At 41.0% G+C, this 23,016-nt stretch overlaps 1 protein-coding gene across 1 annotated transcript; it reads right to left on the bottom strand.

Moving 5' to 3' along the window:
- Nucleotides 1–1,475: 1,475 nt before the first annotated feature.
- FZD8 (frizzled class receptor 8) lies at nt 1,476–9,629 on the bottom strand. The gene has a single exon (XM_001365772.4). The coding sequence runs from the start codon at nt 4,397–4,399 to the stop codon at nt 2,267–2,269; it is 2,133 nt and encodes a 710-aa protein (XP_001365809.1). The 5' UTR covers nt 4,400–9,629; the 3' UTR covers nt 1,476–2,266.
- Between the last annotated feature and the right edge of the window lie 13,387 nt (nt 9,630–23,016).

Here is a 23,016-nt window from a genome sequence, read left to right as displayed (position 1 = left end):
TGATTGACAGGTTAATAAGGGACCTGGGGCTATCTTTTCAGTGCTAACACACAACCTTACCAATTACTTTTAAATTATTGCTAATCTGACAGAAAATAACAAGCATAAGGCATAAAAATATCTGAAAAGAAGAAATGTCTGATGAAGAACCTTTTACTTCCGGTGCCTTAAAAGACTGCAGTTCAGAAAATTTGCCAGAATTTAGTCAATAGATTTTAGACATAGGATTTTTTTTAAAGGAAAAAAAAAACTTGTAGTTTATAATAGTTCATTGGTTCAATTAGGAGTGAAAAAGAAGGGAGTTTTGTAATGCAATTGTCCAGCAAAGGAAAACGCTTTAAATTGGGGGATTATGTGAACAGACCACCTGTAGGGCATTCATAGCTCTTTTCTATAATGCTTCAACCCATGCCTTGCTGCCTGTAGTCTGGCTAACAATGCAGGGAAAATCTGTTTAAAAGGCTGCTCTCCCTTTTCCCTCTGGTGTTCACTAACTGTTACAAGTCTTCCTCTCTCTCCCTCTCCCTCCTTTTTTTTTTTTAAGCAAAAGTCCCACATGCCCTTAATTGAAGAACTTTAAGGCTCCATGGTGGCCAATTGGTCTGCAACAAGAGGAACCCGGCACCAGGGAAAGAAACTTCAGACTATACATCACATTTGGAGAGGAGAAAAGATCAAAGTTTTTCAAACTCAAAAGACCAAGTTCCCTACAGATTAACCCTATTCATTTAGCTCCTCTTAAAGGAATGATGTGCTGAGCCACTGGGCAGACAGGTAAAAAGTTCAACAATTGCCAAAGCATTCTTCTGCTAATTCAACAGCCTTCTGCTCAAATAAATTAGCTTCGTCTTGACAGAAGAACAATACCTTTTCTCTTGGAAAAGAACCACATTTGATATACACAAGTATGATAGGTTATTAAGATGTTAACCCATTAGTTTAATCTATTAAAGAGAGCCCCCTCTACCTACCACTCAATAGCCAAGTGACATACTGTAAGGTGTGATCGATGGGTTTCAAACATTAACCTTTATACTTCAGCAGTATGGAATGCCAAGGATTTAGAAAATCATAGATGGCAAATGAAATTGTGGGACATTTAAGCTTTGGTCCTATTTTGCAGGATAAATAACAAAGCCTAAGGGTCTGCCTTGCATGAACTCAGCTTACATATATGTGACTATCATGATTGTCATTAACCTAGGAACAGAATAGAGCTATTATAATAAATGCCATCATTTGGAGGCTGAGAAGACTCAGCTTAGTTTCCAGCCAAAGAACAATATTTACTTTGCATTCAATTTAGGAATGAACTCAAGTTTCTTAACAAGAGGTACTGTTTCTCCAAGCTTTGGAGCAGTGTACAGTATTCTACTATGTAGAAAATTATTTTGTGGCAGGAAGCTTTCTTTACCCTTCAAGTAGTTTAAAGAGTAGCAATTTAGAATAGGCAGGGGGAGAGGGTAAAGCTGAACTCATTTATCAAAAGTCATTTTATTGACAAAATAGAATACTCATATTTGTTCTTACAGGGGTAGCCTCTAAACTTTTTACAAAAAAAATGTACAGACAGTATATCTTTTGATATGTACATATTTTACATATTTTTACAAGTTAACAAATAATTATATAAATACATCCTTTAATGTAAGAAACCCGTATTTACTTGGGGTGTATAATTAAGACATGGTTTTGTTTGTTTGTTTGTTAAGGCATTTGCCTGGTCATTTAGAAAACCCAAACCTTGCAGTCCCATCAGGTCCTGATCATCCCTCCTCTAGGATGCGTTTGTTAATCATAAAGAGTTTACGTAAGAGAGTGAGTGTATGTGTCAGGGGGAAGGAAGACACAGCCCTCAAATGAACGACATGTGCTGCTCTATGGGTTTCCAGGCGGAGCACAGGACCAGGAGTGAAAGCTTCTTGCCTTCCGTTCTAGAGACTGGGCAGAGTCCACCCTTCTTTGCCAACAACAACAAAAATTAACACTGCCTTGCAGTAAGAGTTCCTTGCATATAAATGGAGGAAAGGGGGGGGGCGGTCTGTGAGCTGTCAATGCCAGGTACATTGTTCTAACCAAATCATTTAAGTCCCGGCTAATGGATACCATTAAGACTTCATTATCATGCTAATAGCAATCAACACAGAGAAGGGGGGTGGGGGGGTGGGAACTTCAGACAGTCAAAGGTCCCTCCTTCCCTCTTCTTCTCACTCCCGCCTCGTCCTTTTCCGAGAAGTCCTCTCCTTTTGCCTACAGCCGCCCCCTTCTAGACCTGGGATAATGGCATTTGTTTGGGATAGGACACCGAGCTGGCGGTGCCTGATCTCCACGTCAAGCCCGTGCTGACATCGCTGTACATAGAGCCCCCTCCTCCCATTCCTCCGCCTCCCACTCCTCCTCCTCCGCCGCCACCTCCCCCCACTCCTCCTCCGCTGCCTCCCCCTCCCACTCCCCCTCCTCCTCCTCCCGCGCCTACGGCAGCGGCGGCGGCAGCGGCTCCTCCGCCGGGACCAGCTCCCTTACTGGCCCAGCAACAGCGAGTGCACAAGGCCCGCCACGACTCGAGCGTCTTTCCAGACCAGACCCACACGCCCGAGGTGATGCCCACCACGAGGCACATGAAGTACTTAAGCATGAAGACTGCGTAGTCTGGCCGGCGGGCCTGGTCCGGCTGCAGGTCCCGCAGGCAGGGGCAGTTGTGGGTGGCCTCCCAGCGGGGGCGGTTGTGCTGCTCATAGAAGAGGCAAGCGACCACGACTGCGGCGGGCACGGTGTAGAGGACGGTGAAGAGGCCCAGGCGGATCATGAGCTTTTCCAGTTTGTGCGTCTTGGTGGGGCCTCCCTGCTGTTTGATGACCGAACGGATGCGGAAGAGCGACACGAAGCCAGCGAGGAGGAACATGGTGCCGATGAAGAGGTAGATGACCAGCGGGGCCAGCACGAAGCCCCGCAGGTTGTCCAGGCTCTGGTTGCCCACGTAGCAGATACCAGCCACTGGGTCACCATCCACAGAACTGAGAGCCAACACCGCGATGGACTTGACGCTGGGTACCAGCCAGGCGGCCAGGTGGAAGTACTGTGAGTAACCCGCGATGGCCTCGTTGCCCCACTTCATGCCCGCCGCCAGAAACCAGGTGAGCGACAGGATCACCCACCAGATGGAGCTGGCCATGCCAAAGAAGTAGACAAGCAGGAAGACTACCGTGCATAGCGCCGGGCCCGTCGTCTCGTAGCGCACGTGCTGCTCCACCGCACCCAGCTCCTCATAATCGCCCCGCCCTCCCGGGCCCCCAGCAGCCCCAGCCGCTGCACCGGCCGCCCCTGCCCCGGCGCCGGCCCCACCCGCACCGCCAGCTCCCGCTGCCCCTCCGCTGCACGCCACCTTCTCGTGCCCGGCCACCAGGCGCACCAGGTAGCCCACCGAGACGAAGAGGTAGCAGGCGGAGAGGAAGATGATGGGTCGCTCAGGGTATTTGAAGCGTTCCATGTCAATGAGGAAGGTGGAGACTGTGGCGAAAGTGGAGACGAAGCAGAGCACTGACCATAGACCGATCCAGAAGACGGTGAATGCTCGCTCGTCCTGGCTGAAGAAGGGGTTGTGGCAGGGCAGAGCGCAGTTGGCGATCTGCCCAGTCTTGACTCGGTTGTAGAGCGGGTGCCGCTCGCTGGACACCGACACCATGGGCGCACGACACTGGCAGCCCGGTTCACAGGGGGAGGAGCCGCCGCCAGGGGTCCGGGATTTCCCGCCTCCGCCTCGGGCCGGGGGAGCTGCAGCCTCCGAACCCTTGCCGCTCCCGCTGCCCCGGTGTGGAGGCCGACCCCCGGAGGGCCGATGGTGCCCGGAGCCCGGGGGCGGCTGCTCGCCGGGTAGCGGCGGCGGCGGTGGCGGCGGGTGATGGTGGTGGGGCTGACTGGGTGAAGCGGTGGTGAGGTCCGTGCGGTTGTAGTCCATGCATAGGGTGTCTGGGTTGCCTTGCTCCGGCAGCCGGTCACAGCGCATCCGGTCCGGCCAGGCAAAGCCGTACTGGCGCATGAGCGGGGCGCAGCCGGCCTTGGCCCGCTCGCACACCGAGCGGCAGGGCGGCAGCGGCTTCTTGTAGTCCTCCAGGCAGATCGGCGTGTACATGCTGCACAAGAAGAACTTGAGGTCGGGCGAACACTGGATCTCCACCAGGGGCCAGAACTGGTGCACCTCCAGGCCCGCCTCGTCCTGCGTGTCGTGGTTGAACTGGTTGGGCATATAGGTGTAGTTGTAGCCGATGCCCTTGCACAGGGGCACGGTGATCTCTTGACACGACAGCTCCTTGGCCGAGGCGGCGGCCGCCCCGCTGGAACGCTGCAGCAGGGAGAAGGCAGCGATCAGGGAGGTGACTTCCAACAGGTAACTCCACTCCATACTTGGCTCCTCGCACACGGCCCAGTCGGCAGACTCGCACACCCCGGAGTCCTCCAAGTGTCCCTCTCGCCACGCTTACTAGTTCTCCCCAAATCTCTCCCTGCACCGCGGGAGCTGCTGGAGGGGTGGAGAATAGAGTGAAAGAGGGAGGGAGAGGGAAAGGAGTAGCCTGGCGAGCAAGCCCTGCAGCAAGCGCTTTCCAAGCTTCCCCGGGTACCAGCGGGGGCTTCTCTCCTCTTGCTGGGCCCTCCCCCTGCCCCTCTTCGAAGGTCTTTTGGCTTCTCCAGGGAGAAATGGGTTGTAAATGAAGCTGCCGATTGCGCCCCCCTTGTCTCCCCCGCTAGCGGCTAGTCCCAAGTCTCACTGTCCGGGAAGCTGGATGAGGAAATCAATCCAAACCTCCCTCCCTCCCTCCCCCCTACCCCCCACCCGCTTCAAATCTCAGTAGCGGCTCCTTTCCCCGGGAGCCAGGGGCGGGGGGAGAGAAAGCGCCACCCCCGCGCTCCCCCCCCTTCCCCAAGTCCCACAGCAGTTCCTTTGCGGTTTGGAAAGGAGTAAATCCGGAGGGGAGTAAGAAAAGCCCGGCAATCCTTCCCGGGGGGGTTCTCTCCCCTTTCCCCCCCTTAAAATTTTTTCAGGTCCAGTTTCAGTCCGCCCGGAGGAGTGTTTCCAGTCGCAGTCTCATCGTTCTCCTGTTATTGCACTTGCTTTTTTTTTCTTCTTCTTCTTTCGGGCCGCAGCCACTTTTCCCCCGGCTGCTTCTGGGCTGCCCCTGACTTTGCTGAGCACAGAAGGTGGTGAGTCCACAAGTTTCGCCTCCGCTCCCCGTGATGCAAAGTCAAAATGGCTGAGCAAATATATACAAACTCCTCCGGTCTCGAGATGAACCTTTCCAGCTTTTTCTGCCCCCGCTAAGAACACCCAGGGACTAGCAAACAAATTTCCCCTCCTTTATAAAAGTCGAGCCGCCAAGCAGGATTTCTCGGAACTCAGCAGCGGTTAGTCAGTGCCCTCCTGCGGTCTCTTGAAACTCAGCTCTCCGCCAAGTGCGGGGCAACTGGCTCCCCCCTCCAGGTAAAAGTCGTAGCGGTGCTGCTAGGGGACACACGGAATCGTAGGCAGTCAGGCCTCTTGTCAAAAAACAAACCCGTACACCTGAGCTTTAGCTACTGCTGCTACTGCTACTTCGTTGTCTTCGTCTTCTGCTGCTGCTGCTGCTGCTGCTGCCGCTGTCTCCTCCGCGGGAGCAGCGCCCTTTACACAACTTCCCAGTCTCCAGCCCCTGCTAGCTTCTAGCCGCGGTCCTCATGAATATTTATACGGAGCTGACTCAGTCTCCGCCTCCTGGGTTAAGTCAGCCTATCTTTCGGAAGAGGGGGCGGAGACCAGGGACTCCCAAGTCTCAACCCCACTTAAGGAGGTTCTCTATATTGCAGTCTATATCCTCGGAAGACGAACTTACAGACATCCTGGTGATGGAGATCTGGGAAGGGCGGGGTTGGAGCAGGATGAGGGGGTCGGTGGATGTGCGTCTTGTGCTTGTTTTAGCGGCGGTTTTCCAAAGGAAACCTAGAATCCTCTTCCTAAACTGCCCTGAAAAAACATAACAGCGAACCAAAATACCGCTTCTCTTCTCTGGGTAAATCAATGGTTAGCATCTTTTTCTTTTCACACCTCAGGAGCAAGGTGTACCTACACCCCAATTTCTAGGCTCTTTAATTTTGGAATGAGTGTGACCTTGTCCGGCGCTCATCTTCCAAGTAACAGGTTAATAAAGTTTCAATATCCAGACGTGAATGAAACTGTGTCAGTGGTCTTGACCCAGCTTCGGGTATTCCTCTGATATCTTTTGGAAAAGGCTCCGGAGCTCTGTGAGCTTCCCGAACTCAGTGAAACAGCCTTAAATGGCAACCTCTTAGGAAATTTCAACGGAGTAGAAAGGCCTGGCCAGGTGAGTGCAAAGGACTTTGTGATAGAAAGGGGTGTTAGTTGCACCCTTTCACTTTATGAGAAAGCAGACTTTTTCTTTTTAAACTCATGATCCCAATGAGGATTTCTCTTGGGGTTCTTAGAAGGAGATGTGAATGGATCACCACAGGCGTGACCAATGGGTCATAGTGATTTGGAAGAGTTCACTGGATGGGGTGTCTAGCTGTGGTCCCTACCACTAAACTGAACTTGGGCAAGTCACCACCTCTCTGAACTTGTGTTTTCTCCTCAATTTAAAAAAAAATGAAGAAGTTAAACTAGGTAACTGCCAAATTACCTTTGAAACCAGGCATTTCTTTGGGTCATAAGCTATTGGAATTTTGAAGAAATTTGCCATTTATATTAGGTGCTGGCTATCCATAGGGAGGAAAGAAGGGTTTGTAAGAGCAAGTGGGGCATCTGATTTAGTAGACATTCATTTCTGGAAGCCAGAGCTTCAGTCTGAAAAGATACACACACATATATACATACATATCTGTATATGATTATGTGACAATACAGAAATATAGATATATATGCAAAACTTAAGTCACTGCAAACTATTCCACTCTCAACCTATCACCACCAGAACCGAAATCACGGTTCCATAGCCAAATGGAAAACTTTGCCACCTCTTGGATTACCTCTGAATCTACAGCACGTCTGTACTGTGAAACTCCATCCATTTGCTGAAACAAACTTTTGGGAGTAGGCATACATAATACACACATCCTATAAGCATATCTGTGTAAAACTACATATGGGTTTGTCTTCACCACAGTGTCTTCCTTCTTCCTATTCCACTATTTACTCAGATCAGTCAGATCGCTGGAAAGTTGAGGCTTAACCTCCAGGGTGAGGCAGGTTGAGGTTTAATTCGTGATCTATACGGGGAGGAACAGGGACCAAAGGTTTCTTTTACCTACCGCTTGCTACCCTGTCAATTAACCCTTCCCCTTGCTAACTCCTCCAACCCACCTTAAGATAAGAGAGCAGGGAACCGGGTGGAGGGGCAGGCTGCCTGGCAGGTTCATTTACGCTTGTTAGGACGTCCCAGGGGGTTGTCTTACTCCTAGAATGGAGTGTTTATTTTTTAATTGATCTGCTGTTTCATTTAGCGCTTGTATGGAGCTCATGCTGGGGCTGTAATTACTGTAATCTCAGGAACAAGCATTTCAGTTAGCCAGGAGGGTGGCAAAATACTTTTTTTTCCTTTTTCTTTCTTTCTTTTTTTTTGGTTGCTAAATTTTTGCTATTTGTCAGGTTTCAAACCAGGAATAAGTAGTGTTAGAAAACAAAAGTTGTTATGGGGGTGTGGGTGTGGGTATGGAAAGGAAGAATTGATGGTACATCTGAGGCCAGTACAGACTTTTCCCCCTTTTTTGAAAAAAAAAAAAACTAGCACATGTCATGAAACTAAAAAAATAGTAATTAGCAGCATTTATAGAATTCTTGAACTAATGGAATCTTTGCCTTACACCTCCTGCTTTCAGTTGCTTAGCTCAGCTATCTCTTTATCCAGGGCATTCTAATGGGTAGAATGCTTTTCTTTTGGTGAAAGTTGTGCTTTCACCAAGAAATACAATCATATCCCCATACCTCACCACCTTTTATCAATCTTTTTGTTGAAGGATAGTTAGATTATTAATAAACTTCTCATGGGGAGGAGGGGTGTAGAGGAAAGAAATGCCTTAGGAATCAAGGAATTTCCAGAAATGTTAACAAATGCAGTAGAAGCAGTTGGACTCAATCTGCAGAGACTACCTTTACTTTCAGTAAGTAGCCTTGGATTTGATTTTCTTTTTCTTAAACACAAAGTCTGTATTTCCATCTGTGGAAGGTATTAATTCAGAAAATCACATACTTGTGACTTGTTCAAAAGATCGTTGTTCTTAGGAAGATGGAGCCACAGGGTGACAGTTATGATTCTGATATCATCTGCAGTGGCAATTATAAAATAACCTTTTACACCCAGCTTGGACACTGCATTGCAGAGACAGCAGATGTGAGGTGCTGGTTTCCAAAAGCAACACAGATTCAGAAAAGTTTCCACTGCTCTGTTTCAGCATGGAAATGTCAAATATTAAAGGTTAGAGTTACAGTATATGAATCTACCAGAATTTTGCAAGAAAAGTCTTGATTTTTTTTCCTAGACAGGTTGAAAATGGTTGCTTTTAGCTTTAATCATCAGATTTAAACCTTTTTTTTTAATTTGGAAAGTAAATCCATCTACCCAGTCCACATTATTAATTTATAATTGCCTTAAATATGTTGAAAATATAGAAACTAAAGTATTCTAAGGTTTGAGTTTTTTAGTTTCCTCTAAGGTATTTGAAATTCTTTATTGATTTGTCATAATAAGTAGTCAAAGAAAAAGTGTGTTTTAATTTAATTTAATTTAAATTACTGTTAATTTTAAATTTTTTTATAATTTGGAAATATGTTTTGAGTGATAATACATGTTTAACCCAGGTTGAATTGCTTGTCAGCTCCAGGAGGTAGGGAGGGAAGAAGGGAGAGAGACAGTATGGATCATATATGACTTTGGAAAACATGTGGAAATTTGTTATTAAAATTTAAAAAATTAAAAAATTTTTCATAATTGAAATCCAAAATGAAACAAGATTGCTTGAGAAATCATTTGTATAGGAGAGAGTAAAGGGTAAATTAAAGGAAACCACAGTAACTTGGATGAATGATACAAATTAAAAATTCTTATAAGTATAGCAGCAGTATTGGGGGGAGGGAAAGGAGATAGGAGTAGCTTTGCCCCCTGGAAAATAAGACTACAGTTTCTATAGGGATGTCTGAACAGATATTTATTGACTGAACTTCATACAAACATAATAATACCAGTATATGAAGACACCGATCTGTTTCAGGTAGGATCTTTTTTTGCAGAATATTGATTGTCAAGTTATATAGGATTCTATTCCACATTTCCAACTATCACAAGTGTAAGAAACTTTTGAAAAAGTATTTTTTCTTAGTAGGTAGCAAGATATTAAAAATTCAGCATTTAAAAATGTGTCCCAACATTTAAATCCCTTTTCAAGTGATGGCCTATCATATGTCTTTTTGTGAAAGGAGGTAAAATGATATAGCCCAGGTATTAAATGGAAATCTCCTGGGGGCCGTTTCTGAGGTATCTCTCATAAAAGATCATTTATTTCTTATAAAGGAAATATTTTATAGGAGAATTAATAAATATATTTTGGAAGAATATATTAATAAATATTGCATCTTGGAAGAATGTATTGTCATCAAATAATTTTCTGGTGTCTCAGTATTTTAAAATCTGGGTTTTGGGGGATAGCATTAAAATTTGTTTTCTCATTTGTCTCAAATTATAAAAGGAACAAAATGAGCTTGACTTCTTTTTATTTCTTGCCCTTTTCTGCACTGATCCTAAAACCGGTTTCTTTTCCTTTTTAAAAAAAAGCAATTTCCTGGATACTTCAGGAAAAAGATCTCATCTCAAGAAAGAATTGTTGCTGCTGGAGCCAGGTGAAGTTGAGTATTGAGGAAAAGTATAGCTCATTGAGGATCAAAAAAGGTGCTGAGAATTGAATTGGCAGGATAATTGATGCAATTATTGTCCCATTCACTTTTAGACCACATTAGGCATAAGTGAGGTTTTTGGAATTAATTATTTGGATAGTGATTTCAATTCTCCACATTACACAGGTACAAAAATATTTCATTTCAAAATCTGTCCACAATAGTTTATCTAAAATAGTTGATTTTTAGAGACTTGTTAAAATATATGCTGTTGGATCATCAGTTCAGTGTAGCTAAACTCTAATTACTTAGATGAAATTGTTTTCATAAATTGGTGACTACTTTGATTGGCTTCTTTTGTTTCATGGTAGGTCTTAGAACTGTTCTAAACACATTTCTAGAAGCAGTGGTATTGCTTCTCATACTTAACTACACTGTGATATGGGCCAGATCCAAATCTTGTAGTAGACAGCAATACAAAGTTGTTTGCTAGAAATTGAGCTTTAGGTAGATATAACATTGTCAGTCTGTTATAGTGTCCAGCTTTATGAAAGATGTAGAACATACATGTGTAGGCTAATTGAGATAGTTTTCTTTTTCTTTCTAACCTAATAAAGTTCTCTCAACACAGTGGGTATTCAGTAAATAGTAGTAGTCTCTCGGTAACCGAGGATGATGATTGTCTTTGTGGGTTTTCATCTATGATAGATGATTGTGCACAAAGACACTTGTGTGTGAAGGAGATTTAAGTAGAACCGTCGTTGCACAGAGACAGCCCCACTCTCTCGGCGTGGGAAGCCTGGGTCCAGTGGCATGAAAAGTAGTTACACCTGGAGACTTCCTCAGCTGCATTGGATGGCCTTGTTGTCTTTTGTGCTCCAACACACCCTAAGCACTCCACAGTGCTTTGCTGTGTCGCCCTCTCAGCTGTTGAACCTTCTTATCGGTTTCTTCCATCTGTTCAGCCGAAGCAGTCTTCACATGTTGGGTAAGCAAAGCCTTAGTTCACCAGGGGTCGATGACCCGATGGCTACCTTCACAAGGTTTAGCTGGCCTGTCAAAGCTGTTGCCCAGGGTGTGGCCGCTGCTGCATGCTAGCAGCTACTAGGAGCCATAAGTGAGAGCTGGGTGTCAGGTGGGGGTCAGAGGCTGGAGAGCTGCCCTAGAAGGGCACAACAAGCCCTCCATACCAGAGATACTACCTCTCCCTGAGCACCCCATACACCCCATACACATTCAGTAAATACTGACTGATTTATTATTGATGTTAATAAGACTGTGTATAAAATTAGTCCTGTCTTTCTTCTACACTTTATTTTTAGGTATCCCTTAAGACAGTTAAGCTACTTTTAGAAAAAGGATGCTATCAATGTCTGATGGGTCTGCTTTTATGAGGAAAACTGAGTGTGATGGAAGGAAAAAAAATTATTACTGATCCCATCTCTAATTTCTTATTCTACTGATGGAGGAATTTTAAAACTTTTTGAAGTCACAGAACTTTAATATTAAAGAAGTTACTAGATAACAAATGTTCATAAACACATACACATCATGAAAATCAATGAAAAATATACATAGGCATACCAACAATCCATTGTTAAAGGCAAAATCTAAAAGAAGAACAAGAACAAAACAATGAAGTTAGAAGTTAGCCAAGGACAGAAATTTAATAAAAAGGCTACTTGCCCCTTATATTGGACCCTACTTACAATTCTGATAACCTTCAGAGTGCTCCTCTTTGGCTATCATACATGTCAATTCACCCATTAGAATACAAGCTCCTTGAAGGCAGGAATAGCACCAGTTTTTGCCTTTGTAGTCTCAGTACTTAGAACAGTGCTTGGCAGATAGTGTACCTTAAGTCATTTTTTTCTTTCTTTAAAAAAATAATTTCCATTATTTTTATCAATCTTTCCAATCATTTTTATCAGTGATCCATTATCATTTAATCCATTGTATCTTATCTAGGTCATTATAAATATAAATTTCCCAGCACATGAGCCTCAATATTTGTAATTGTTTGTTTTTTGGTGCAATCCTTGCTTGCACTTGGGAAGAAATTACTATTTGAGGCTGAAGATGAGACTAAGAGTTAGAAAGAAGGGAAATAAAGGGGTAGTGAAACTATTCCTGATATCAGGATCTTTCCCCTCATCATAATACTACACTTGGCACTTTGCTTACACCTCTTCTATGCCCAGTTGCATTATTTTACATTCTGAATCTATGCGCTGCCTTCTGATAAGTAGCCAAGGCATAAATTTGACCCCAGATTCTCCTAGGCTTTGCCAGTGGAGCATGACTCCAGTAGGTTCTATCCAGTAGGATAGAAGGGCTTTGAGTAGAGTCTTCATGTGGAGAGGACTCTGTCTTGCATGGGCTAACTCAGACAGGTTTAGATCATTCCTGGAAGGTTGGCTTCCAGACCAGGAACTTTTTTAAAGCTATACTAAGACATGAAACTATCTGCTTGGGTGTGGAGGGCTTCTGCTCTGCATTGGTTGAGGAAATGCTTATATTAATGACCTACCAAAGTAATCAATCCCTGGAGTGCTAGGGTCTAACTTATTTGTATATGACTAGTATTCCCTTGCTAGTCTGGCATCCTTCTGAAGTCTTCATGCAGAGTATATAATTCTGCAGTCAAGAGGCATTCAGTGCACATTTATTGAATCAATGAATGGAGGGCAAGAGACCATGAGGTGACAAAGCAGCAAAGGATGAACAATAGTCCAATTGTAGTGTCTGCATTAGTAAGACCATGGATTTTGAGCTGAAAGAAACTATTTTGTCTAACCGCCTTATTTTGAAGATGAGGAAACAGCCCCTGAGAGGTTATGACATATCCACGTTTATCCTTGTTAAATAAATAGCAGTCAGGTCTTGAACCCAAACCTTTCAATTCCAAAACAAACACTTATTTCATTATACTTTGATTAGTGTCTCCCACTAATTTTCATGTATATATTTTGTTCATATTTATTTCTGTACATATCAGCTCCTTAAATAAAATGTAGGCTTGAAGACAGGGACTGTTTCTATTTTTGGCTTCATATCCCTAATACCTGGCATCATACTGTGCCTAGCATGTAGGAAGTACTTAACAAATGTCTAGTGATTGATTGATTGTACCACCATATTTTCCTTTCTCCCATATTTTACTAGATGATCAAAGCTCATCAACTCAAGGATCACTATGGTATGATAGAAAGATTTGAATTGATTTCTCTGGTGCTCCATTCCATTGTTTGGGGAAATGCTATCCCTTCTATATAATAGTGGAGTTTCTGGGGCTGCCCCTTCCCCCTAATTCATCACTTGTTGGCCAGTCTGTTTGTTATGATTGTATTTAAACTTAAGACTGGTAGGACAACACATAAAGGCTTGTGTCAGAGGAAACATGCCAATGATATTTGTTCTTTTCAGCATTGATGTTCCACACCTCTCAGATGCCCTTGGTCACAATTAGTTCACCAAATGGCAGTCCTAGATGGCTAAATAGATACATTGCGAGGGTGAAACTTGATGGCAGGGAAGGCATAACCACAGGAGACTGGGGGCAGATGTAATCACCTCAACCCTATTAACCAGAGGCCCCAGGTTTCAGATTTGTTCTTAGTTGGGATTCATAAGGTTAGGTAAATCCTGTTGATGTAGTTGTTAGAATGCTGTGACTAGAAGAACTTCACTGATCACTGCTTGATGATTGGTGGACTCACATGCTGAGTCCCACCTACTGGTTGAAAGTATAAATAAAGCAAAAGAACAAACAACTCATGCCTAAAACAGAAGAATTAGATGAATCAATATCCATGCACATGCTTCAAATACGAAAAAAGATGGACAATTTCACACAAAAACACCATCATTTGCAAATAGTCCAACTCTCATTCCCAGTCTCAGAAGTCTTGGATTCCTCTCCCATCTCTGCTACTTTCATAGACCCAGGTACAGGGAGGAAATCTAGAGATAATCCAGTCTAGTTCCTCCATTATAAAGATGAGAAAACCATGCTTGGAAGTTTGGCTGAGATTACACAAGTATTAAGTGGATCTAAGAGTAATTAGATTGCATATATGTTAAGAACTGGGCTCCAAATTCAAACCCAGATCTGACTTCACATTGAATACTCTTTCTACCATTCAGTGATTCCTTTATAATTTTAGAGAATTAACCTCTCCTCTCCTTCCTCCCTCTCTTATTCTCTCCCTCTATCTCTACCTCTTTCTTTCCATCCTTCTCTCTCTCTTACTTCCTCTCCCCATATCTCTTTCTTTCTTTCTTTCTTTCTTTCTTTCTTTCTTTCTTTCTTTCTTTCTTTCTTTCTTTCTTTCTTTCTTTCTTTCTTTCTTTCTTTCTTTCTTTCTTTCTTTCTTTCTTTCTTTCTTTCTTTCTTTCTTTCTTTCTTTCTTTCTTTCTTTCTTTCTTTCTTTCTTTCTTTCTTTCTTTCTTTCTTTCCAAGAGAGGATAAGGAAGGTTTTTTTTTTCAAAAGCAGTGAATAATCTCATTAACTTTGAGCCCTCACTGCATCAAGGCAGTCCTTTTATACTTCTCTAATCCATTAACTATCCACACATAGTAGTTATTCTGAACCTTCTCATCCCTCCTCACACATCATTTGTGGCATTAATTTTCTCCTTCTCAGATGAGAAACTTCCCTCAAATTTCACTGAAAAAAGTTGAGGCCTTTCACCAAGATTTTTCTCTTTTTCCTTTGACTTCATCTCATTGTACACAGATGTCTCCTTCTACTACCTCACACAAAGAAGTGGCCCTATTCTATATCAAGGCAAACCCTTTTACATATACTTGTTCCCATTCCATTCTATCTTATCCAGCAGATTTACCCAATCATGCTCAGTCATTCACTAATCTTCAATTTCTCTTTGTCTACTGGCTGTTTCTCTGCTTCTAACATGCTCATTCCTCCATCATTCTTAAAAACCCCTTACTTGAGCTGACTATCCCATCTAGCTCTTGTCCTTTATATCTCCCTCCTTTCATGACTATACTCCTTAAGAAAGCCATTTATAATTGGTGCCTCCATTCCATTTCTTCTTACTCTCTTCTAGATGCTTTGCATTTTAGTTGCCAGCCTCATCTTGCCAAATCTTTTCTCAGAACACATCTGTCTTGACCCTTTTGCGATAATCTGGATGTTTGATCACTTTATTATCCTGGATGCACCCACCTTTGTGGGTTTTTGTGATGCTGTTGTCTTCTGGTGCTTCTCTGACTTCTCAAACTGCTCCTTAGGCAGTCTTTTGCTGGATTTCCATCCAGATCCTGTATGTTAAGTGTGGGTATGCTCCAAGGCTCTCTCCTAGGCCCTCTTCTTTTCTCCTTCTATATTTTCACTTGGTAACATTATCAGTTCCCATGGATCCAAGTTATTCCATGCAGATGATGCTCAGATCTATTTATCCTTCCCTAACCTTTCTATGAACCTCCTTATATCCCCAACTACCATCAAATGGGGTATCTCCTAGATTTCTTAAATTTAGCCTGTTAAAAGGGAACTTATATCCTCTTCCTCCTATCTTTTCACTCTTTTTAATTGCACTTTTACTTTTGAGAGCACTCCTATAGTTCTAGTCATGGCAACCTCCATGTCATCCTCTGTTCCCCTTATCTCACATATCCAATCTCTTGCCAAAGTTAGTCTTTTCTCCTTTCATATGTCCTTATATGTTGTTCCTTTCTCTCATCTCTAACAGTGTCAATATGGTTCAGTGTTTTAGCACTCCATTTCTGGATAGTCTGCTGCTCTATATCCTGTTTCAAGTCTCTTCTCAAATCCAGTCTATTTTCCATTCAGTTACCAAAATGATCTTTCCAAAACACAAGCCTGACTGTGTCCATCCTCTCTCTACTCTCTACTGAATACATTCTAGTCCTTATTACCTTCAGCATCAAATAGAAAATCTTCTGTTTGCTTGTAAATACCCTGGTCTCTTCCTAGCTTTCCATTTTTCTCACACTTCATTCTCCATGGACCATACAATCCAGTGACATTGGCTTTTTCAGTGTTTCTGCCAAGATAGTCTCAGCTTCATTCTTTATCACTGGTTATCCCTTAAGCTTGAAATTTTCTCTCTCCTTACCTCCACATCTATCTTCTTTCAAGATTCAGTTCAAATTCCATCCTCAGCTGGGAGACTTTCCTGGTCTTTTGCTAATAATTTCTTCCCTCTGAGATAATCTCTCAATTACCTTGTATATATCTTGTATGTACAAAATTGTTTTCATGTTGTTTGCCTCATTAGAATGTGAGCTCAGTGATGGTGAGGATGAACCATGTTTTTTTTTTTGCTTTTCTTTTATCTCTAGCACTTAGCAAAGCACTTGACACATAGTAAATACTTAATACTTATTGATATTGTTGACCAACACATCATGTTCCTTAAATATCATCTCGGAAAAATAATAAAATAACTATTTTCTATTTTATATGTTATATTTAAAACAAATTTCCCAATTTATTACATTCTTTTTAAAACATAAATTATAAAGAAAAATCTTCTGAAGTTTTGATTCTTTAGGATTACAGAATCTGCCAATGCAAGAGACAATCTACTTCATAGCAAAGAGTTTTAGGCTTAGAGTTAGAAACCTTGAGTTCAAGAACAGAGCCTTAATTTTTCATGTCTTACTACTATAGATTTTTGATCTGGGACAATTAATTTTACCTCTGTATACCTTATTGTAATATCCCTCAACCCATGGGAGTTCTGGCTATTTGGGTCCCCAAAGAGTTGGGTTACTACTTTCAGGGTTCTAGGGAAAATCAAGTAGATGCATAGCTATCCTACCACTAGTTTGGGAGGTCCCACTCATTTTCTCAATAGTTAGTAGATTTAATTTTTTAGATAAAGCATTTATTCAAATAGAATAATGAGATCAGCCATTAACAAAACAATCTCATCAAAAGCTGGGATGTTCTTTCTCACAAATATATATCATTCATGGGAGAGAAGAGTGGGTATGAACTTAAGATATACATAGCATCCTCCCCTCCCATGATGGGGATCTATATGACCAAGACAACTCACAATTCTAAGATTTTGGGGCCTCAATATCTCAGAGTCTTCAGAAGGTCCTTACCAAGTTCATTTCAAGGCATGGCAATGGTGATGGATGAGCTGTCTCACTGTTCAGCTCGGCAAGGAATTTCTGCTTTATGGCAGTTCTGTTCAGATTGTTCTTTGGAGGGTGTACTGTTTTGGCTGGATGGGTCAGTCTTTCTCCTGAAATGAGTCAAACAGATCATTCAGCTGCTATGCTAAATTCTCATTGACCTTGGATACTGCTGGGCTTGATCAGGCAAGTTACTTGGCACCAGGTAAGGCTCCCTGAACTAGGCCAGACAGGTCACTCAACTGCTAGATTGGTGTTGAGTGAGACTAAGCAGGTCACTTACCTGCTGGGAATCTACTGCTGAACTGGCCTGGGTAGGCTACTCTGTTGCTAGGCTCTTCTCTGGGATTGTCCTCTTTGTTGATTAGGCAAATGTCCTAAGCTCACTCTTCAATGGTAGCTGCAGTTTTTTTTTTTAAACATCTTTATCCACTGGCTTAGCCAGGTAGTACTCTGCCCATAAAGAGAGTTACAGTGTTCTTTTCAACTGGCTACAGATGCCAAATTTGAATGAGCACACTAGAAAGGAAGAGAGAAATAAAGAATGAAGAAGGAATTATTTGAAGTTCATAGAAGGGTAAATAGATTGACAACTATGAGGGTGAGAGGAAGAAAGGAAGGGAACCGTAGAAGGGCAGGGAAGTAAAATAAAGGTGAGAAGGAAAACTGTTAACATAATTGATTACATCAACAAAAGTAACAAAATCATATAATTATATTGAGATGCAGAAAAAGCTTTCCATAAAATACAATGCTCCCTCTTAACCCTTGTAAGTAAAGGAATAAATTGATTCTTCTTCAGGTTAATAAAAACTTTTTTTTTTAAATATCAGCAAACATTATTTGTATTGGGGCTAATTTAGAAACCTTCCCTATAAGATCAGGAGTAAAACAAGGATGTCCATTATCATCAGTATTATTTAATATAATTCTTGAAATGCTAGCAATAGCAATAAGAGAAGAAAAAGAAGTTGAATGTATCAGAATGGCCAATAAAACCATCCCTTTTCTTTTTTTTTTTTAAAGAAAATCTTTACCATCCTAGAATCAGTACTGTATATTCATATATATGCCTCTTCCAAGGCAGAAGAATGATAAGGGTATAGGCAACTGGGGTTGAATGACTTGCCCCAGATCACACATTTAGGAAATGTCCTAGAAAGTATCTCTCTCTCTCTCTCAAATCCTAGAAATTCAACTAAAAATTCACTGAAACTATCAATAATTTTAGCAAAATAGCAGGATATAAAATAAAGTCACATAAATCATTAGTATATCACTAAAAATTTCCTGCAAAAAGTGATAGTAAGAGAACCCATTTAAATAAATTGTAGATAGAATAAAATACTTAGGAATATATCTTCTAAAACAAATCCAGAAATTATATGAACATAATTATAAAACCCTGTTAAAAATAAATCCAGATTTAAATAATTGGAGAAATACTAATCATTTATAGGTGGGCAGAACTGATATTATTAAAATGATGATCCTAACTAAATTAATTTACATATTAAGTGCCATCCCAATTAAATTACCAAATTTTTTTTTGAACTAGAAAAAGTATTAAAATTAACTTGGAAAAACTTAAGATCAAGAATGTCAGAGGAAATAATAAAAAAAGGGGAGGAAGTCTAGCAGCACCAGATTTCAAACTATTTTACAAAGCAGTAATTATTAAAATTATCTGGTACTGGCTAAGATATAGAAAAAGAAGATCAATGTAACAATAGAAATACATCAAACAGTCATTAAAGATTATGGTAACCTTGTGCTTGACTAAGGTAAAATTCCAAGTTTTGGGAATAAGAATTCAGTATTTGGTAAAAAATTTGGGGGAAACTGGAAAGCAGTTTGGCATAAACTAGGTATAGATCAATATCTTATACCAATGATGGCAAACCTTTTAGATATGGAGTGCCAGGCCCACAACCTAGACTGAGTGCCTGCCCCCCACTAGAGACTGAGTTTCATGTCCCCCCATACTGAATGCCATGCCCCCAGACAGGGGAGAGAGAAGCACTCCAATTGGGCTACTGGGCAGAGGGGCAGGGGGTGTGAAAAAATGTCATAGGCACAGTAGAGAGAGTGAGGGGAGCAGCTCTACTCAGTCTCTCTGCCTTTCTAGTAAAGAACTCTGGAGTGAGGTACTTTGGGGGAGGGTGGTTTGTATGTCCACAGAGAGCACTCTGAGTATCTTTGGCACCTGTTTCATAGGTTCACCATCACTGTCTTATGCCATTTTCCAAAAAAAGATTAATGAATACATGCCCTAGTTATGAAAGGAGATATTATAAACAAATGAGAAGAACTGGGAACATATTACCTATCAAATTTATGAATAAGAAAAGAATTTATTAATAAAAGAGAGTTATAAAGCATTGTGAAATACAAAATGATAGTTTTTAATACATTAAATTAAAAAAGATTTTGGACAAATAAAACCAAGGTAGCCAAGATTAGGAGGAAAGCAATAAACTGGGAAAACATTTTTTAAATATTCAGTTTCTCAGATAGAGGTCTCATATCTAAACTATATAGAACTTGTCAATATATAAGAATATGAACCATTCCCCTTTTGAGAAATGGTCAAAAGATATGAAATTTTTGAATACAGAAATCAAAGATATAACTATATGAAGAATTGTTCTAAAAATCATTATAGATTAGAGAAATGCAAATCAAAACAGCTCTGAGATATCATCTCAGAATGACTAAAATGACAAAAGGACAAAATGACAAATATTGGAGGAAATGTGAAAAGCTAAGGACACTATATACATTGTTGATGGAACTGTGAACTGATCAAACCATTTTGGAGAACAATTTTGAATTATATTCAAAGAGTTATAAAACTGTGTATACCTTTTAACCCAGTAATACCACTATTAGATTTACTCCCTAAGGTGATCAGGGAAAAAGGAAAATAAACTATAAGTTCTTTCTTTAAAAAAAACATGTATTCCAAAATATTTATAGCAGTTCTTTTTTGTGGTGGCAAAGAACTGGAAACTGAAGGAATGTACATCAGTTAGGGAATGGTTGAACCATCTGTGATTTATGATTATTGTGGAATACTATTGTGCCACCAGAAATGATAAGCAAGATGATCACAAAATAACCTGGAAAGACTTCTATGAAGTGATACAAAGTAAAGTGAGCAGAAGCAGAACATTGTACACAGTAACAACAATAAGGTATGATGATCAACTGTGAATGACTTAACTATTACCAACAAAGCAAGGAGCCAGGATGACTCCAAGGGATTCATGACGAAAAAGGTATCTACTGCCATAGGGGGAAAAAAACCAGATGGAGTCTGAATGCAGATTGAAACATACCATTCTTCAGTTTATTTCTTCCACAGATTTTTCTCTAGTATAAGCACTGTGTTTCTTGTTTTATAACATGATGAACAGAGAAATATATATTACGTAATAGCCTTCATCATATTACCTGCCTTCTTGAGGAAGAGGTGGAGGTAGAGGTGGGAGAGAGGGAGAAAAAAGAATGAAACATTTTTGAACATAACTAATGTGAGAATTTATCTCTAGGATAAGTGTATTTATTTTATTACATATTTCTAAAAATACACATTATCTCATTGTTACATTGTATGTTATATATGTATACGTTTATAAAATAAAAATAAATGGTAACCAAAAGAATGTTATAAAGTTAGGGACGAAAGAGCAATATGAATGCCAAAAATATACCTGAGTCTGATGATCTTTTTCACACAAGACTGGCCTTAATCATTGACCATAATGTTAATAAATTTAGAAGAATATACACCTTGGAAAAATAGGTAAAAGTAGAACATTTAGAAAGTCTTTGACCAGAGAAATTTGAGGTGACCAAGTGGAATATATCTTTATTTTTTTAATCTCTTACCTTCCATCTTCGAATCATCACCAGATGTTTGTTCCAAGGCAGAGAGCAGTAAGGGCTAGGAAATGGGGGTGAAATAACTTGCTCAAGGTCATAAAGCTAAGAAGTGTCTGAGACCAGAATTGAATCCAGGACCTCTTGTCTCTGTGCCTGGCTACCAACCCACTGAGCCACCTAGTTGCCCCCAATATCTTGATTTTTAAAATGTTATTATATAACTTCTTTTATATCTCCTTAAATAGTAGTATATTTTTAATTTGTTTATCTTCAGCCTTCCGAATGTGGCTCTTGGGTAGGTCTCATGGTGGAGTCAACATTCTAATGTTTACTGTTCTTAAGCAGGAATGTAAGATTTGGGTTTTTAACTCCCATTGTTCCTGGGTAGCAATGTGCAGGTTTGCCTCCCTTATATCAGATTTCTTTGCTCTTCTCTTTGGCCCTCTTCTCTGCTTTTATCCCCCTCCTCCACTCAGTCCCAAACTTAGACACAAACAGGTGGGTTCTGTTAATAAGGTTATCATTTGTTTCACCAGAGCAACCTGCTTTGCCTGCTGTCAACTATAACTGATATATTTCCGCACGGAGAATGCCATTTGCCTTTGGGCCCATTGAGCAAGGGCAGGTTAAATAGCTGGGCCAGCCAGCATTGGAAAGATTCTGCCCTGTCTAGGCAAAAACAAGCTGGGTGGTTTGTGGGATATTTGTGCATGTCATTGTCTCACCACAAATCACCCCAGGGCTAATCAGTTGGAAGCAAGAATTTACTCAACAGCTAAGTAGCAAAACTATTAAGTAGGCCAGAGATCAGAATTTATTCCTTACCTATGTGGTTTCTAGAATAGTGGAGAAAGAGTCACAAGAGCTTTCAATAAAAAAAGAACATCTACTTGAGATGAGTTTCCTTGCTGCCATGAGAGAGAATCCATTTTAATCAAATTAACGTCCACAGGCAACTCGTTTTTATACTTCTCCGCCCCATGTTATACGATTTCTCATCCAGCTCGATTATTTTCCCTGTACCTTCCCTATTCTTATCTGTTAATAAATGCTGACTATTTAATCCCACCCCAATATTTATTAATGTTTATTCATGTTAATATAACTGTAATGTATTCAACTTCAGTCTTTCCTGTACACATACTGGCCCTCTCACTTCTACGGCATCTTGTCTCACAATTTTTTTTTTAAGTAGACTCTGCTATTCGCATACTTTAGGATCCAAACTAGATTTTATGTTATGCGACACTTTGCTCTAAAAAGTACTGTTTGTTTAGCTCATAGTATACTCGAGGGGTCCATGGACAGCTTTCTGGAAGATGGTTCGTGAACTTGAGTAGAAAAACATATATCCTTAATTTTCACTGACCAACTAGAATCTAGGATTCTTTCATTTGTGAGGATAGGCAACAAGCCGTAGCAGTATTAGGCTTCACTTCAATGCTATCAAGGAGTCCATGGGGGAAAAAAGTTAAGATTCCCTGCTCTAGATAAATTTAAAATGGAGACAATTGTTTCTGATGATACTTATTTAATCATTCTTTATTTTCTTTCCCCTTCTTTCTGAACTAAGCTTTATTTTATAGCTTAAAAAGATTGATGACTTTAATGAAGGTATAAATGGCTTGTTTATCAAATTTGTAGATGACACACAGCTGCAAGGGACAATGAATAAATTGGATGACAGAATGAGGATCCCAAAAGATCTTAGCAGATTAGAACAATGAGCTGACTCTGAGAAGATGAAATTTAATAGGGATAAATGAACAGGAGTTTTAAAAGGGCTCTACAAAGACAGTGTGAGGAGGATGTGACTTGATAACAGTAGCTGTAAAAAAAATACCTGGGGGTTTTAATGGAATGTAAGCTCAACATAAGTAAACATTGCAACATAGCATCCAAAAAAGTTAATGTGATCTTAAGCTGCATTAACAGAAGCTTAATATCCGGTAGGAGGCTGTTCTTTGCCCTACTTAGACTCAACCACATCTAGAGAATTGTGTTTAGTTCAGACTCTGCCAGACTACTGTAGTGTGGATGCCTACTGGCATTATCCACAGTTATTGGGAAGTCTTTGGTCTGGTTCTACAGTCTTGGCTGTGCCAATCTAGACTGTGGGATT

This window comes from Monodelphis domestica, chromosome 5 (genome assembly GCF_027887165.1).
Source record: "Monodelphis domestica isolate mMonDom1 chromosome 5, mMonDom1.pri, whole genome shotgun sequence".
NCBI classification, from domain to species: domain Eukaryota; kingdom Metazoa; phylum Chordata; class Mammalia; order Didelphimorphia; family Didelphidae; genus Monodelphis; species Monodelphis domestica.
The sequence above is the reverse complement of the archived record's forward strand: the minus strand, read 5'-3'. Positions and strand labels throughout refer to the sequence as shown.

What these genes read in the sequence shown, in the direction of transcription:
- FZD8 (XM_001365772.4), bottom strand. Translation starts at nt 4,399, where the DNA reads ATGGAGTGGAGTTACCTGTTGGAAGTCACCTCCCTGATCGCTGCCTTC.